The 18,973-nt window shown below is 41.0% G+C and overlaps 1 protein-coding gene across 2 annotated transcripts in view; it reads right to left on the bottom strand.

The window, feature by feature from the left end:
• The window catches only part of Tusc3 (tumor suppressor candidate 3), a 155,303-nt gene extending 136,536 nt beyond the window's left edge, over nucleotides 1–18,767 (bottom strand). The window contains exon 1 of one of the 2 annotated variants that reach the window (XM_051182296.1): nucleotides 18,410–18,767. In XM_051182296.1, the coding sequence (XP_051038253.1) occupies nucleotides 18,410–18,547 (138 nt within the window). In that variant the 5' untranslated portion in view covers nucleotides 18,548–18,767. The remainder of the gene's footprint in view (nucleotides 1–18,409) is intronic. The other variant, XM_051182295.1, reaches the window with a different exon arrangement.
• Between the last annotated feature and the right edge of the window lie 206 nt (nucleotides 18,768–18,973).

Here is an 18,973-nt window from a genome sequence, read left to right as displayed (position 1 = left end):
AATGATGGACTGTGATATGGAAGTGTAAACAAAGTAAGCCCTTTCCTCCCTATGTTGTGTTTTGATCACAGTGTTTCTTCACAGCAGTATAACCTGAACTAAGACATGAGGGAAATAAAGGGCAAGGTAATATCACTGAAAAATCTAAGAAAAGGTTGTCACCCCACCATTTTAATAAGAAGTGGGAATGTTGGAAACCAGCAGTCTGCTGACCCCCTGAGGATGGGCAGGACATGCATGGCCATGTCATCACTACATCATTCATTACGGGGCTGCGTTGGGACTCAGTTTCCCTTTTAAAGCAAGTGTGTCCCTCCTCTTTCTCTCTCTTCCTCTCTTTTGCTCTCACTCTTTTGCTCTCTCTCCTGCCTTTGGTGGGCCACCAGCTACCCCCCTTCTTCTCTCTCCCCCTCTCTCCTCTTCTGTTCCCAGTGCCTCTATGCCTCTTCCCTTCTCCCTCACTCCCCTTTCTAAATAAACTCCTCATTTAAGCTCTATCTGCCTGGCGTGTTATTCCCTCCCGCCTAAGCCACCCTCACCTGCTATGGAACCTGCTATGCTCTCCCACGTGGTCCCTTATCTTAGGACCCCACTCAACTTGGGACCCTCACCTGGGACCACTCACCCCCCCCACCCCTTCTCCAGCTTTTATTCCTATTACTGTAACAAAAGAACAACATTTTGATGCCGAGACTCGGTCAGGCCCTCCTCGACAACTCAGAGGCCATCTGCTGTCGGACAGCCAGCCAGAGGCCTTTGGGAACCCTGATTCCGAACCAGCACTGCACTTCCATTCCCCCATCACTGGAAATATCATCCCACACTGGCTACGCTTTTTTCATTGTAACTCATTTCCTTAGGGTCTAGGAAATTTACAACCCTTTCATTTAATGCCACTTGTTAAGGCTCATTTACCTTTGTACTGAGAAATGGTCTAGATATCCCCTAGAAAATAAGTCAAATTGGCTACAATTACTGCCAACGAACAGGTAGATGGAAGGAGGTATCATATTTCCAAGCTTTTTCTACCTCTCTGCTAAACAATCTCTTTCCTTAAACTTGTCTGTTTCCCTTCTCTTCCCAACATGCTAAAACTCTCCTGCCTGCCACAGCTGCAACCCATCTCAGGGCAGGAACCTCCCTCCACCTAAAAATGTCCTGTTCTGCTAGGCAGCTCATGTTCAAATGCCTCACTCTGTTTGTCCTCTCTGCTGCCATTCTACTTTGTTTCTTCTCTGTGCAGGTGCCAGTGGCTCACAGTGGGCTGGGCTGAGGCAGCATCTGCTCAAGATACTATGAGAGTTTTTCATTTTTCCCCACGAATGAGGTTTTTTGGGTTTTGTGCCTTAGCACCACTCATGCTGACTGGTGCATTTGTTTCTCAGACTCACGAGGGGTCTCTTGGATTTTACACCCTAGCAATGCCCTTAGACTGGTACATACATTGCTTAGGCCTACAGTGGTCTTTTTGGATGTTGTACCCATTGGCCTCCGGTGTCCTGTTTCACAAATCCTTCTGCCTTACTTGTGGAGAAAAAAAAAGCCAACAAAATTATATCTCAAAACTTTATGACTTCTGCCCGCAGTGGTTGGGAATGTGTTTATGGCAGCCACCATCTTGACCATGTGGCCTAGCCTCACCCCACGTGGTTCTTTCCTCTGCTAAACCAGCCGCCTAGGCAGAGGGGCAGTCTAGCCAGCTTCTGCTGCCAACAGAAACTGTAATTAATTTACTTTTTGCCTTTTATTCTTTGTCCCTAATTTCTTTTTTCACTGACTCTGTTGCACATGACTTCACACTCTGGTTTTTCTTATTTTTACCCAATCCTGTTTGGTATATCTGTACATGTGATTTAAATTTAACTTTATATGTAAATGTAAGACAACTCTATATACAATTTAAATTAATTGTGCTATCTCAAATATTTCTAAATTGTTATGTGTCTTTAAATGATGGTAAACATTTAAGGTCATAAAGGTCTATTTCAATTTAACAAAATATTTATGCCACCCAGTCCTTCCTGTAAGCTGTTTATAAAGGTTAAGCTTCTATTACAAAAAGAACATTTTTCTCTACCTCTTTGTCCTTTACAGGTGTAAATCTAACCTACCTACTATGTTAAAACCAGTTACAGTCAGGCTAGAGGGCTCTGAGTAAAACATCCATCCACAGCCTCTCAGCTTGGATCCATTTTTCCAGCAGATTAATTAATTACAGGGATAAAGCCTTACCCAGTCACCTATGTGCTTAAAACAAATAACTAAAGACAAATTTTGTCTACTGATACACTAAACAGACAGCCTTCAAATGCTCAGAGATCTGGAGAATCTGGCATTTAAAATGTTTCATTAAAAAGCTTTTATAACAGAGAGACAGGCCAGCTGCTGGCACTACCCATTTCCTCCAAGAAAAATGGGACACTAAAGAAACGCCACCCACAAAAGTGGCAATGCTAGCCACTAAGCAATCCTGCCTTTCATCTCAACTGCTGTAAAGGGATCAAAGGCTGTGGACAAGAAGGCAGTGGAATCGATTTTCTCCATGTTGCTTGGGCCAACAGTCAGTAAGTCTTCCAAAAGCTTCTAATCCACAGGCCCCATGCCATCAGCAGAAGGCAGATGTCCTTATGGCCTCTAACCTCAATAACTGTGGAGGACCTGGAGGTGGCTGTCCACGCTGCCAGCTAGTCCCTGTTATTTTCTAATCATTCAAGTAAAACGTTATCCTTCTCAAGGATGCTTTTGACGACTGGTAGCTTTGTCAGCTTAAAGCAGCAGTCAAGGCTCCAATTGTTACAAAAAAGATTTCAGAAATGGATATTTTAAGGTTGCTACTATTTATTGTCTTAACATTAATCAATAATCAATAACATTAATCAATAAAGTTTTAATGCGCTACTAATCCAATTCTGACCATACTATGCCAGGATCCTAACTGTAACTATAAGCTCGAAATTAAGGTGCTTTTCATTGTGCTAAAGATCTGTCAGCTGTATATGTGTTAATTCTTTCAGCCAAATCATTTCTAACATGAGTATGCTGCTAATGTACCTGAATATTTCTAACCTTATACATCAATATTCAAACACTTTTTAATTTTGAATATCACTTTAATTACTTTTTATTTAAAATTTTAAAAAAATATTACTTTACATACCAATCCAAGTTCCTTATCCCTCTTATCCTCCCATGCCCCCCGCCAACATCCCCCATCCAACTCTCATCCACTCCTCAGGGAGGATAAGGCTTCCTATGGGGGAATCATCAAAGTCTGTCATATCATTTGGGAAGGACCTAGACCCTCCCCCATGTATCTAGGCTGAGAGAGTATCCCTCTATAGGGAATGGGCTCCCAAAGCCCATTCACGCACTAGGGATAAATACTGCTTCCACTGCCAGAGGCCCATAGACTTCCCAGGCCCCCCAAATGACACCCACATTCAGGAGGTCTGGTTTGGTCTTATGCTGGTTCCCCAGCTGTCAGACTGAGGTCCAAGAACTCCCACTTGCTCAGAGTAGCTGTTTCTGTGGGTTATCCCAGCAAAGGCCTTGAACCCTTTGCTCATCATTCCTCCCTCTCTACAACTGGATTCTAGGAGTTCAGCTAAGTGTTTAGCTGTGGGTGTCTGCTTCTGCTTGCATCAGCTACTAGATGAAGGCTCTATGATGGCATATGAGGTAGTCATCAATCTCATTATTGGGGAAGGGCTTTTAAGGTAGCCTCTTCACTATCGCTTAGATTGTTAGTTGGGGTCATCCTTGTGGATTCCTGGAGATTTACCTAGTGTCAGATTTCTCTTAAGTCCATAATGGCCCCATTTATTGAGGTATCTCTTTCCTTGCTCTCCTTCTCTAGTCTCCCAACTCGATCTTCCTGTTCCCTTATGTTCTCCCCCCCCCTCACCTCCTTATTCTTAGGAATACTCTTAAGGAAAAAAAAAAACTGCAAATATATATGCTCAATATTTATCAAAATTCCTGGAATTACAAGGAATATAAACCCAATTCAATCTAGTTTGAGCAGGGTTATATAAATTCACAAAACATGGAAGACGGATTTGGGATGTCTAAATTTGACTCCTGTGTCTTGCTCCCCTAGCTACAGACACTCAAGGGGCACAATTTTGCTATATCTTATTAATGTACTAATCAAACCTAACACAAAGCCTGGCACAGACTAATACCAAAATGAATGACAAACTACTTTTGTATTCTGTTTAACTTCTATATAGCAGTTTTCTATGCCAGAAGTAATAGTGAATAGAAGAGGATTCCCTTCCTACTTCATAAGCCAACTAGCATGGCCATCTTCTGACTGTTTCCATTCCAACCATCTCCCTCCTCCTCTCCTCTTTCTGCTCCTCCTCTACTCCCCACACAAATTTAAGTACTCAATACAGACATACAAATTCAAAATGTGTGTACACACTCAAAACCCATTTATATAAGACTCACGAAGAACCAACTACTTATAAAATGTACTCTGTGCCAGAACAAACATCCATCTTTAGTCACCCTATTATCTAATCAACCCATCATGTAACACAAATTTTTGGTCACTGGTATGAACTAAAAACATATTTAAGAAAATGAGAGAAAATTGCTCAAATTAAATGCAAAGCAAATGCTAAGTGAGCATCTGACAGAATTATAATAATTAACATAGGAAAATCTTGAAAAACAAGAATGATGATGCTAAGTACTTCAGAAGAGAATATGGGTATTAAGCAAGCCCACAGAAAGGCTGGTGAAAATGCAAGTAATCTGTTCAGAAATGACCTTAAAAAGGGTGCCTGTGACCTGCAAATACAGTCAATAGCACAACACTTGCCAAGTGAACATGTGAGACCACAATCCAATCACCAATATAAAAACCAAACAAAGCACAAAGCCACATGCACCTAGGATCATGTTCCAAAATCTAAAATACAAACAAAATGTCCTATTCTATTATCATACAATTTCATTGGAAATCAAAAAAAAAAAAAAAAAAAAAAAAAAACCCGCTTTGTTCACTGGTTTATGTGTTTAACATCTTGGGTCAGAGCCCTGTCTAACTACACAAATAAGCATGCCAGCTTTTAAGGAATACTCATACCTTTCAAGGGTGGAAACAATATGCTAATAACTACAATAATGAAAGCTGCATACATCATAGACTCCAAGGCTCAGGGAACGTCCCAAAGGAGGACCAAAGGGAATGTAGGAGCCAGGGTATAGGGAGAATTGCTGCACAGCTATCTCTGGATGGCACTTATGATCACTGCAGTGTTGGTTACCCATTTGCTCAAGGCTGGGCCTCTCAACATTTCAGCAAGGATGGGGGAGGAGCCTGTAAGTTTCCACACCTTTCTGGAGGAATGTTAACAGTTTACAGGTGTTGGGGGAGGGAGTAGAATTTTCTTCAGTGGTGTAGCCACTGATAAGCTGTCCTTGCACCAGTAAATAACTTCCCACCAAGACCAGAACCCAGTGAGTGATGCACAGAGACGAGAAAGGAGCAAGCAGACTTGCCCAAATGTGTCACTCAGTGTAAGGACAATAACTAAAATCTACCATGTAAGTGTAGGGAACTGTCAAAGCAAACCTGAAAATGCTTGAAACTTCATTTTCCAGAATTTGGTTTTCCATGCATACATACAGAAGTATCCACTGTCTCTGGAGAGTAGTAGGAAAAGAGAAAGCCATATGAACAAAGCCAAGGACTCTTCATTCCACCTAGACTTTAACAATGTCACATGAAGACCAGTAAAAAGTTACCATCTATGAAAAAGTCCCCTCCTCCAACCAAATGCCAAATCTGGTGGCATAGTGACAGGCCCCCAGACTTGGACACTTGCACTGCTCTGAAGCTAGCTTCCACTGTCTGGTGGCCCAGGTCCACTAAGACACTGCTACATATATGTAAGAAAGCCAAAGACCTGAAAGCAGCCCTGAGCCAGCACATTTCTTTCTTTTTAAGGCTCATACACCTCTTTTCAATTTGCATTCCTTCACCCTACCCTTTGTCACCTGATTCTAACCATTTTCTCTTCCTTTCAGCTTCTTTTCCAGCTACCATCTGCTAAATTCTGTTCCCATTCAAAGCAAAATTGCTTGCTTGCTTGCTCCATTATTCACTTATTCACTACCTGGATGAATCCTAATCTGTACAATAAAACTCTTCTTGCTAAATCCAAAGCAATTTTTTTTAACTATATAGCAGCCACCACTTGTTACTGATGATCTGTCCTTGAAGTACTCTTCTGTGACATCCAAACCCAGGCGGGGTTCTTCCTAGCTCTCTAGCACTCTTTAGTTCTCCCACATGGATAGTACTGGTACAACACCAAAATACTAGACTAGCATGTTTCAGGATTTACTATTAAATCTTCAATTATCAACAACCTGGAATTCAATTATAATTATGCTAATAATTTCAAAATCCATTTTATCAACTCCTGCTCTGTGCATATTCTACTGTCTCCACACATGCAGCTCTGACTTACACAAAAGCATCTCACAAATTAAAAACTGAACAAATTATCTTCCTTCCCATTCACTATTTCAGTAAACATAACTGTCCTTTAAACAAAAGCTACCATCACCATTCTTGTCTCCTGCTTCATCCCACACAATCAATTACCAAGTGCTGTCATGCCTGGTTCCTAAAGAGCTCTGAAATCCATCTTTTTTTTTTTTTTTAATTTCCGTACTTCAACGTCATAAACAAGTCCAAGCAAACATTACCTCACACTTCCTCATACTTTTGCAATACCTCTTGAGAATCCACTATTACTTTACCTAATCTTGCAACCCCATCAAAGCTACTGCTCCATATCACACTCAGAGAAGTACTTCTAAATATAAACTTCACCTCCAAAATATAAAACCCTTCCAGTTGTCCTATTTTAAGCATGAAGCTGGTATACAGCTTCATGTAAGAGTACATTTTACATAGCCCATGGCTTCCCTGGGACTTGACCCCAAGCCTCCGGCCTCTGTTCTAATCTCAACCTATGATTCCTCCACAAAGTGTTTATTAGTCTTAGTCTTTGATCTGGTAATATTTGGTCATATTTTGAGCCGTTTAACAATGCTTTTTTTTTTTCTTTGTAATTTGCCTGGGGCACTCTCTTTTCACTGGCTTATATTTGGGTATCTTTTTATTTACAGCTTACCCCTAGTTCTTAGTTCACTTTTCTGTTGCTGTAATCAAACACTCACCAAAGCAACTTGGGGAAGAAAGGAACCATTTAACCTTATAGCTTATAGTCCCTTATGAAAGGAAGCCAGGGCAGGGACTTTAAGGCAGGAACTGAAGCAGAGAACAGGAGGGAAGGAAGGCTGCTTACTGTCTGGCTTCCTCTAGTTTATTCAGCCTGCTTTGCAGGCCCACCTGCCTAAAGGGGCTCCACCGTGAGCTAGGCCCCTCCATGTAAATCAGCAGCTAAGAAAATGCCCCAGATCTGTGCACAGGCCACTCTCATAGAGGCAGCCATTCCTCAGTTAGAACCCCTTCTCTCCGGGTATGTCTGTCATTCAAGTTAGGTTATAAACAAAAAATGCTATCATGGTCCTCACACAAGTTTATGTATTCTCACGCTCTATCCTTTCTGCATAAATTTCTAGTGGATTATCAAATGTGGGACAGACCAGAAGCAGCACTCTTAGCCATAATCACCCCAGTACCAAAATCCAGCACAATATCTAGTATGTCATATTCACCAACTAATATAGACCACCAAAAATTGACAGAATGGTTAAAATGGTACAGGTGGCATACATGATACTTTTATGATACAAAATGATACTCTGAAATGAGCATAAATGGAGTGTAAACAGGAGTGCTACTTGATAGTCAAAAGAAGTGAAATGTAACAGTTCAGCTGTGATTACTTCTTGGCACTAAGGATCAGGTAACTGAAATTGAAAATTGATGGTATACATGATTCTTTATAACAACTATTATGAGGAGTTAACTTCTAATACACAATATTAACTTTGATACTGTCTGAGTTGGGGTTACTATTACTGTAATGAAACACCTTGACCTAAAGCAACTTGGGAAAGAAAGGGTTTATTTCACTTATATAGCCCTCCCACAACAATCACTGATAAAGAAAATGCCATATAGGCTTCTTGCCTACAGCCAGATCTACTGTAGGAGGCATTTTCTCAGTTGAGGTACCCTTCTGTAAGATGACTTAACTTGTATCGAGCTAATATAAAACTAACCAGCACACATGTATAAAGAAATTTCCAGGAGTCACTTAATTATCATATTTCATAATTGAAATATAGAAAGGAGCTACATAAATATCTACTAGTAGTTCCTTATCATTCTATAAATTAATAAAAAGTTCAAGACCAATTGTCCCAATCTAGTGCTGGAGTCCCAGAAATCTTCTAGAGAGAGCTACTGGTCTTCAGTCTATGTTAAAATCCCAGAAGTACATTCTAATGCCAGTAAAGGGATTGCCAAAGCAACAGGATCAATGAAATTTCCAGTGAGCTTGAAGACTGGTGAGCAGAAGGTACAAGTGTTCTTTTGCCACACCCTTTCGTGTGGTTTGCCACGAGAAGATGTGGTAGATTTAAAGTGAGTCATCTCACCTCAAATGAGCCAGTCAAGAAAACCCCTCTCCCATAAGCCCAGATGCTTAGGGTTTAATTGGTAACAGATGTAGTTAAGTTGACAGCCAAGATTAGCAATCACCAGCAGTAAGATAGAAAACATAGGCGGCAAATAAGAGCTCATTCTGGAAATATTAATACTGCACTAAGAAATTTGGGGACAACTTGGTGGGTGAAGCACTTACTGTGCAAACATAATGATTTGAGTCCAACCCCCAGAACCGATGTTAAATATATAATATATATTTATTTGTAATATATACAAATATATATTTGTAAAAGCCAGGTGTAGTGGTGGACTTGTCATCCTACAGGGACAGATGGATCTCTGGAGCTGTCCAGCCTAAGCCTGATCACCACCAGCATTCATCTCCTTATTTCCTGAAGATGGAATGTGACTAGCCTTGTAACAGCTGCCGCCATGAAAGACAGACCCTCAAACTGTGAGCCAAAATTAATACCTTCTCCCTTTATTAAATTGCTCGTCACTTTTTTGTTGTTGTTGTTGTTGTTGTAATGGTTTTTAGAAACAGAGTTTCTCTGTATGGCTTGGTAGACCAAGCAGAAACTGCACCCTCACACACACATACACACACACTCTCATGTCATGATCTGCACAGAACAAAACAAAAAGCCAGAAAAAGTATATTGCTGACTGGATAAAAAAAAATAAGATACACATATACATACTGAAATGCTATTCAACCATAAAAAGAATGAAACACAGACACAGAAAGTCAGTTCCTGTAATTGACAGGCGTGCAGAGAACAGTAGTGAGTGTGGGCTGTGGGAAGCAGATAGGAGCTAACACTGGAAAAGCTGCTCACAGTGTGCTGACTCTGACTAGTAAGAAGTTCTGTGTGCTGTCTCACGGAAGGGCGACTACAGAGAACAAGATTCCTCAATATATTCATCATAAAGAAATGAATGTTAAGAAAGTCTGCTAAACCCAACACAAACATTATTTAGCATGCACTAAACATCACTGGGAGGCCTGATAATTTATATGACTTCTGTCTTTAAATACCAAGTAAAATAAATTTAAATCATTTTTTTTAAAAAAAGCACACTGCACAGGGAAGTTCCTTAAAGTATCAGCTATGAGAAGGAAAACAAGCACAAACACAGCAATGTATTAAGTGTGAAGGGATGCAGAGACCCTAAAGCACTTATTCCCAATACCTGAGCAAAGGAATTTAGAAACAACACTACATAAATCAGTAGCTCCATTTCTACTCCCATTCTGTTAGGCTAAAATATTATATTCCTACTCTAAAATTACAGTTACTACTATTTCCGCTTCCTCTAACATTAAAGTATATGAGTCATGTGAGCGGCAATGTGAAGGTACATTGAATTATAGGGCCATTAGTAAAGTACTGGACCTTAATTAAGCCACTCTTCCTCCTCCTAAAGATTCCAAGAGAAAAATTATACAGGAAACCATGCCCAGACATAACTCATCACTTCAAATTTAAGATATAAAAAGGCCTGATTTTTTTAGCAAAAGATGGACCATTCAACACACACTCCTCTTTGAGAGGTCTTAATTTTGTATTTTGCATAAGCCTATTTTAAATGTTAGCCAGAAGAACATATCAAGATATGATCGCTTTTGGAGCTAGTGAGATGGGTCAATTCTTTTTTTAACATATGATCTTATCTGTGTCTTGCGCAGGATGGATTGCTATAGAAAATTACCATAAATGAGTGTCTTAGTTTGCTTTTTTATGGCTGAGATAAAACACCAGGTCTAAAAGCAATGTATGAAGAAACCGATTCTTGCATCTTACAGTTTACAGTCCTCTTGGGAGTGGGGAACTGCAGCATACTGGCTTGCTCCTCCTGGATTGCTCTGCCAACTTTCTAATACACCACAGGGTGACCAGCCCAGAGGTGGCACCACCCACAGTGAGGGCTGAACCCTCCAGCATCCATCATGAATCGTGAGAATGTCCTACAGACTTGCCTGCAGGCATCCGATGGAGGCATTTTCTCAATTGACATACCTCTTCTCAGGTAGCTCTAGCTTGTGTCAAGTTGACAAAAAACCAACCACAAATGGACTCAAAATAGAAATCTGCAGACCCAAAACCAGATGTCAATATGGTCAGGTTCTGGTGAGCACTCTCTTAAGCTAGCAGACCGGTCCCTTCAAATCAGTCCACAAGGCAGAGAGAGAAAGAGCGCTCTCTCTCTGCAGTCTCTTTCACAAGGCATGGAAAGTCAATGCTGAGTGACTGACAAGTCAGGACCTAACACTTAACCAACAACTCCATCTCTGATGCTATCACATTTGGGTAAGGAATTCAAACCATGGATTCTAGGAGGCACAAGCATTCACTCCACTGTATACTCTAAGTGAGCAGCATGAACAGAGCTTGTCTGCTCTGTTGCTGCTTATTTCTCATTCCCTAACATCAGCTAAAACTCCTTCCAAATGCTCATCTGCAAAATTCAGCACAGTATACTAAAGTCGCTGTTCATTACTTTAACAGATTCCTCAGTTAATGACCAATTGTATCCCATCTTTACATTTTGCCACAAAATCCCTACAGATAAAAGAAATGAGTTACCAGTGCTTCACTCCATCTCCAGCGAAGATTCTGCATCAAATTATTTCCAATAATTGAATAGGATCATATTGGCAATGTAAAGCCATCTGAAAACACCCTTCTAAAATAAACAGCACCGCTTATTTAATCTATACTAGTGTGCTTCTTTCCAAATATACTTGGTAACAAAAGAAAATAATTGTCTTTCTCATCTTCAAATTTCAAACACAATAGATAGTTTTATGTAATCAACTAAAAGTATAATAACAAGCATTCCAATTAGAATGTCCTCTTATGTTTTACTACTTTCCAATTCATTATTTTCTTTAGATGCTATTCTATGAATATTAAAACCCAATGCTTTCAAATTGCTCTATAAACTTACTGTTGACCTTTTCTTCCAAAGCTAAAAAGAACTACAGAGACAGGCAGACAGAAACCAATCACTAGGAAAAACATCTTAGGCCTCTGAATAGCATTTTCAAGCTTTAACATTTGATTTAAATATCTATGTTATATATATATATATATATGTATACATATATATATATAAAATTTTAAAGAAACTCCTTGTAAATCCATGTATAAGTCACCAGAAATTTTGTGCAGCCAGATTCCCAGTGACCTAAACCCAAAATTCAAGATAAGAACTACAACCATACATTACACAAGACTGGATATAAAAACAAAAAAAATCAAGATCTTGAATATTGAGAATTACTGTCATTAAAATAGAACTATTAGCAGAAAGAAGAAACCAGAAGGACCAGACCAGAGAAGAAAAGAATGAAGGTTTCCTTCTTTATTTGCTCAATGCCAGATGCCCCAGATCTTTTTCAAGACATATAAAGTAACCTGATACAAGCAGAAGTTCCACCCACTGGTAACGTACACATACAACAAACCCATGTTTCTCACCATCAACCTGTTTTTGAGCAAAGCAATGCATTATTACTCCTACTACACTTAAAGGGAAATTCTCTATCTCAGGGGGATTGCCACTGTGCTTCTCGAGGGGTTTTTAATGGCAATAAGGACATGGAAAAACAATGTACTATCAGTCACAAGGCATAACAGCTCAAAGCCAACACCAATGAATATTCAGGGCTGCAAAGAATAAAGAAACAAGAAGGTTAAAAACAGTCTATGAGAGTGCATATGCTGTAGATACACAGCTTTAGAGGAAAACACCTCCCTATGATCCCTTCTGACAAAGCTCCTATCTCATATATAGCATAAATATATCAATTCTTTTCTTCATGGGATTTTGTAGAACATGAGGAGGTCCACATATTCTTCATAGGATTCTATAGAAGGACATGAGGAGGTCCAGGTGCCCACAGTTAAGAACTAGAGAAAGCAGAATCGTTATACACTGGGGCTTTCTCTTCAATTGAAGAAACTGACACCTGTTCCCCTGCAAGGCTGCAGTGGATGCTGTTTGATGGCCTGGTGACCTTTTGATAGTCTATGGAGCTGGTCTTCACCTGAATCCCCAAAATCCTGAGCACTGCTTCTCTGACAGAACCCAGGCTGATGCTTATTACAAACCCTTCCTCCCTAAAACCTTCTGCTGAGCACTGTTTCCCAGTCAACAGAGCCTGCTCCACTGGAAAAGTTTACAGGTGCTTGGCTAAAGAGATGTACTTTGCAAGGGACTTTCCATGCTTTGATGCCTTAAACTTTGTTGTGATTAACTGACACCAGGAAACTTTTTTCCAAAGTTTTACTGTGATGAAATGTTTAAAAAATAAACCTCTTGATACCAGAATCCAGAAATTGAGCCATCACTGGCTAAGTTGTGCTGCACTGAGTTTCATTCTTACCTCATCCTCCTGGCTCCCCTGCTCACAGCAGTACTGGTTTCTACATAGCCTGAGACAAACTGACTTAGTTTTGAACCTTTTTAAAAATGCTTGTACAGTATAGCCATGGTGGAGTGTGCACTATGGAAGGGCGGTTGGGGGAGGAGGGTTATTTGCAAGCTTAATAAAGATAACCTTTCACTCTAAGGCAAAGGTCTCTTCAAAAGATCTGGGTCCCTGAACCTCAAGGTTCTTTTCCTGCAATGCAACTTACTACAAGTGTGAGCAACCTCTGCAGACTTTCCATGTCATCCTCTGTCAGATGAAGAGGAAAACAACACACAAAATAGTGACACCCTGATTTAAGTCTTTCTAAGAAGGCAGTAAAGTATACTGAACTCTAGCAGAACACTCCTGTTGTGAGCAAGAAACTCGAATGTACTACAGCCCTGGAACAATGTGCCTGAGGGAGGATACACAGGGGTGTCCCCACTCTCAGGGTCCACAGGTAGTGGAAAACAGACAACGGGTCACAGCCCAAGAGAGGTCACAGCCCAAGAGAGGTCACAGCCCAAGAGAGGTCACAGCACAGGGGGCAGCTGGACAGTTCCAGAGAGCAACTATGACAAGAACAGTGGGGATTAAGGCAAGAGGGGGAGAAAAGGCAAAGGTTGAAGGGGAGAAGACTGCAAGGAAGAAAAACCATGAGTGCTGGAACTAGAAAGGCTCCTGTTACAAGCTTAAGAGCCAAAGGTCTTAGGGAATGCTAGAGCAAGGATGTATATAACACTGGCCACAGTCAAGGGACTGAGAAATCCCAATCCCAGAAATGCCAACACCAGTAGCAGAGCACCAACACAGACCACCACAAGACTGGTAACATTGGTAGGCTGGTGGGTCTCAGTGTCCTGGCCTACTGAAAAGCTGTAACACCTTGGGTTTGCATCTGTTATAATTTTTGCTGTCTATAGCAGCTCACTGCTATCAAACCCCAACACCAAAATACAAAACTGCCAGACAAGCACCGACCCAGTATTTCTATATCCATAGAGCAAAGGGACCACGGGAGCTGATGAAAACAGAAACTTTCAGTGCTGTGCTGTGATATAGGCACTGCATGTCTTCTGCCATCACCTGGGAAACAGTGGCAGGATGCATAGTCAGTGTGGACTATTCAAGACAAAGCTGTTTTCAACCAGCCTTCAACAAGCTATCAGATAACAGCTAAATTAAATCACATCTTCTTGACATGTGTAGGCATCAACATGTTGGGTTTTTCTTTTTCTTTTCTTTTTTTTTTTTTTTCCCATGTTGCTTTTTGTTTGTATTATTTTTTTTTTCCAAGACAGTGTTTCTTTGTATTTCTTTGGAGGCTATCCTGGAACTAGCTCTGTAGACCAGTCCAGCCTCGAACTCAGAGATCCGCCTGCCTCTGCCTCCCCGTGCTGGGATTAAAGGCATGCGCCACCAACACCCTGCTTCAACGTGTTATTTACTATTGAGTTTTGAAATCTGTACTGTAGTCACAAACTTTTCCCTCTACTTCATGGCTTAAAACATACTATTTACCAACATTTGGCATTAAGGCCTCTCACAGATGAACCATGAGAAACAACTGGAGATTATTACAAACATATAAATGCTCTTCCCAAATTAATGACACAGACATACATAAAAGACAATGGAAGTCTGTTAAGACAGGCAAAAATCTGGTCCTCTCTCAGAAAACATCTGTGAGCTACCCAGGCCTTCACACTGCATATTCACTCTCACTTACACACTTCAGTCTTATCAATGAGTTACACTGTGAGCAGTAGGCTATGTGACTTTCACTCTTTTAGCTTTTTGAGGGGGCTACCACCCAGCTCCCCAATAAATCACACACAGAATCTTATTCTTAGTTACTAATGTCCAAGTCCTAGCTTGGCTTGTTTCCTGACGGGTTTTTTTTTTTTTTTTTTTTTTTTTTTTTTTTACTTAAATTATTTCCTCTATCTTTGGCCTCGGAGCTTTTACCTGACTCTCTATTCTGGTATGCCTTTGCTTTCCTTCTTCCTCCATGTTTGGCTTTGTAGCTGAGAGACCTTTGAGGACCCCCTCCTTCCTCTCATTTTCTTGTTCCTGTTCCTTGATTCTCCAATTTGTGCTCTCTGCCTGCCAGCCCCACCTATCCTGGCTCCTGCCTCGACATTGGCAGTTTAACTCTTTATTAGGACCACCAGGTGTTTTAGACAGGCACAGTAACACAGCTTCACAGAGTTAAACAAATGCAGCATAAACAAAAGTCACACACCTGAAAATAATATTCTACCACACAGGTGCAATAAATTATTGTAACAGACACTTCTAATATTTGGCAAAATCACTAAGTCCACTGGAAATAAATTTAAAGCACCTTCTTGACATAATCAGATGAAGTCATTAGAAATTAAAAACATTTTTAAATGAAGGTGATTAACTAGTAAGTGTTAATGATGTAAGAGAACAAGAAACTGCAAAATTTCCCACAAATTCATATCACCTAGCATGAAGAAAAGGTTCAAAGGATTGTTGATAATGGCCATGTTGAATGTAAATTAAGGGAAATAACTAAAAACCTCTGTCTCTAACTAATCAGCTATATCTCTTGAGTACATTACCAAAAAAACATAACAAAACTCATTTTAAGGAATATAAATGTCATTTTATGAAATTATGCAGAAACAAATATATACACAGTGTACACAAACACTAATCCATGTACCATCACTAACTCTTGTGGGATGGAAAAGCTGGGTACTTCAACAATCTAAAAATTTTAGTACAGTAATTTATAACAGAAGCCATACAATTTATTTTTATGGAAGTTATTTATGAAAAAATTTAAATTTAAAAGAGGGAAAAATTTTAACTTTCATTTCAGTACCACATCCTATTAATACTTTGGTTAATATAAGCCTCACATAGTAGTAGCTAGTATTATTTTCATTTGATGGTTATGTGAGAGACACTGTAGTGGACACTTTATACAGTCTTAACTTCAGTATCCCTAGAAAGAGGAACATGGTGTCTGGATTTGAAAACAAGCACACTAAACTTCAAGGTTAAGTGCTTGCCAGGTGTCTACCTGGGGATCCAATTGCAACTAGACTACCTGTCTGTAACTCAAAAATCCATAATGACAATTGTTGCTGTCATAATCCATATTAAAAGCAGACACGACCTGTTTCCCCAGTTTAACTTTAGACTAACATGGCTTCCTTCCCAGAAAAGGAAACATATTCATGTGAAGGCTGCTACTCTGACATATATTTCATAAACATCTATTTTAAATTATGTTTCTGGCAACTGGGGTCTTAGGCCAGGAAAGAAAAAGAATTAAATAAAACACCTACTAGATATAATGTTTGAATACCAACTCTTATCATTTCCAACAAAGCATGTTTCTCTTCCAGAATTAGAAGAGATCAATGTCTGTGAACTAAATTATCATTAAAGATACTTCAACAGTTTAATTTCCTCTCCGTTTTCTTTCCATACACTAGCATTCCCTGTAATATCACTATAGGATTGGATCTCTCTTTATGACAAAGGTAATTTTGGAAGACATCTCTTTCCAATCTGGAATCTTGCCCCCCCCCCCATCTTCACATTTGTGTTGTGCGTGTACAGAGCACGTGTGAAGGTCTGAGGATGGTTTACAGGTGTAGGTTTTCACCCCCAGGAGGGTTCTACAAATGGAATTCAAGTCATGAGGCTTGATGGTAAAGGCCTCCATCTGCTGAGCCAACTCAGTGGTTCCTAAACTTTTCCTTTTCCAAAATAGCTTGTCTGGAAAGTGTTTTAAGGATTTCTAAGGGAAGAAAATATACACTTTAAGCTTAATCATTTAATTATAGTTAAGTTTCCCAACACTTAACTATTGAAATAGGCTTGGGATTGGAGACACTATGAACCTATAACTGGTAAACTTTCTAATATTTTCCCCTACAGTGGTCCTGTTGACATTCTCAGGAGCAATTGCAAACGCCAGAAGTTTCTCATCAATGACTACTGCCTTCTGCTTTGTATGCAACCCCCACTCAAAAAATAAATTAAAAAATAAAACTGCCTGCTGCAAACTTCCTACCTTTCTCTTGAACTGAATTTTTAAAATCTGGAAAAATATGCCACAAAACACAAAGTGCTGGAAAAAAAACTAATTTTGCCTTGGAAGTGTGATTTCAATTTACCAGTGGTGCATCTCTAATCTCTTACCAAAATACTAAGAATTTTAGATGCCTGACTTTTCATACAAAGACAAATAAAATTTCAAAGTGGGGTGGGAGACAGTTCTTAATACTGAAGTTGTTTCAAGCAAAGATGAAGAGGGGGCTGGAGAGGACTCTGCCCTTAAAGAGCACTAGCTGCTCTTCCAGAAGACTTGGGTTCGATTCCAAGCACCCACATGCTGGGCTTATTAACTAGCTGTGACTCCAGTTCAAAGGGGATCAGATGTCTCCTGGAACACCAGGAACCCAAATGGTGCACAGGCATGGATGCAGACAAAACACACCCATAAGTAACATCTTTTAAATTTCTTAATTAATGAGAAGTAATTGCTGTTTACCTGTTAAATTTTTACTCACTGTCTATTTTACTAAGAAAATTCTGGTAATAAACTGAACCAGTGTCAGATTATGAGCCTCATGTACTTGCATAATTTCAACAGTAAAACCCGTTTTCTGCCACATAAACAAAGCACACTTACCAAACTGGTCTACATTTAGAAATCTTAGTCACCATTCCACAATCAATGCTTTTGTGAAGCGACTAGACCAGATTTCCACATTAATTATGCAAAACTGAGTCCACAGATGACTCTACAACTCATTTAGATACATCAAAGCTCACCCTCAAAATAATGGTGGACTGAAATTGAAATAGGAGACCCAAACTTCAAATAATACTGAGTTAAAAAAAATTAATTTAAAAATGAAATTAACCTCTTTGATCACACAATCAGATGAACACAGAAATGGGGATTTAGTTCTGCAAGGGTATAATTAGAAAGGCAGAGTAACACAGTGAACACGACGTCTTAACATAAACAAGAGAGCAGAATAAGAGGCAAATAGTTCTTGTGTGCTTGCAGGTACTTCCAAGCAGGTATTTTCACGCCCAGCATAAGAAGGAACTGCCTAAGGCCCGGCCTACACCGTAGCGCAGCCACGGTGTCCAAGGCAGGGGCTTTCAGTTCGATTTCAGCCCGCATTTCCTAGGGTCACCCTCAGTATCCTCCTGCCTGGGGCACCCCAGGGACACGCCCAATCTGTTCCCGCCCACTTGGCCCCCGCCCCCGGGCGCCAGCGCCCACGTCCCCGCTGCCTAGCAACGCGACGGGGCTTCCTAGCAACGCGGCCAGCTCCAGCCCGCCCCGGCCCTCTGGCGACCGCCCGCAGGTTCCAACCTACCTCCTTTTTCTTCTGTCCTCCCCCGAGCTGGATACAGAGCAGCAGCAGCAAGAGGAGGAAGGGAAAGCTACCGGTAGGCAGGTAGCGCAACCGGCGGCCCGCCTGTCTCCTGCGTGAAGGAGCGGCCCTGGCACCCATGGCCGCAGGGCTGTGTCTCCTCCACGCGCGGTAGCCGTGCGCGCCCAGCTCCTACCGTGCCCGCGCCCGCGCCCGCCGGGCCAGTCGCCAGCAGCCTCTTGGCCAAGGCCTCGGGGTGGCAGAGGCTTCTCCAGGGAGCTGGGTGGAGGCTAAGGACACGGAGGAGGAGACTGGCAGCGCATCCGGTTCACCAGGAGAGGGACCAAGAATGGCGCGGGATGGAGCAGGAAGTGGGCGTGGCGAGGACGCGGCTCCGTGTGCGCCTCTGAGATGCGCTCCCAGGGTCTTCCTGTGCCAACATGAGAGAGAGCCCCTTCATTCACCTGTGATCCACACCTGAGGCCGCTGTCCAAACACACTGGGGCGCAGGTGTGTGCAATGCGCCTGTTAGTCCAAACTGCCACTTGGATCAAGAGGCCACCCCAC

The sequence above is a fragment of the Phodopus roborovskii genome, unplaced genomic scaffold (assembly GCF_943737965.1).
Source record: "Phodopus roborovskii unplaced genomic scaffold, PHOROB, whole genome shotgun sequence".
Classification (NCBI taxonomy): domain Eukaryota; kingdom Metazoa; phylum Chordata; class Mammalia; order Rodentia; family Cricetidae; genus Phodopus; species Phodopus roborovskii.
The sequence above is the reverse complement of the archived record's forward strand: the minus strand, read 5'-3'. Positions and strand labels throughout refer to the sequence as shown.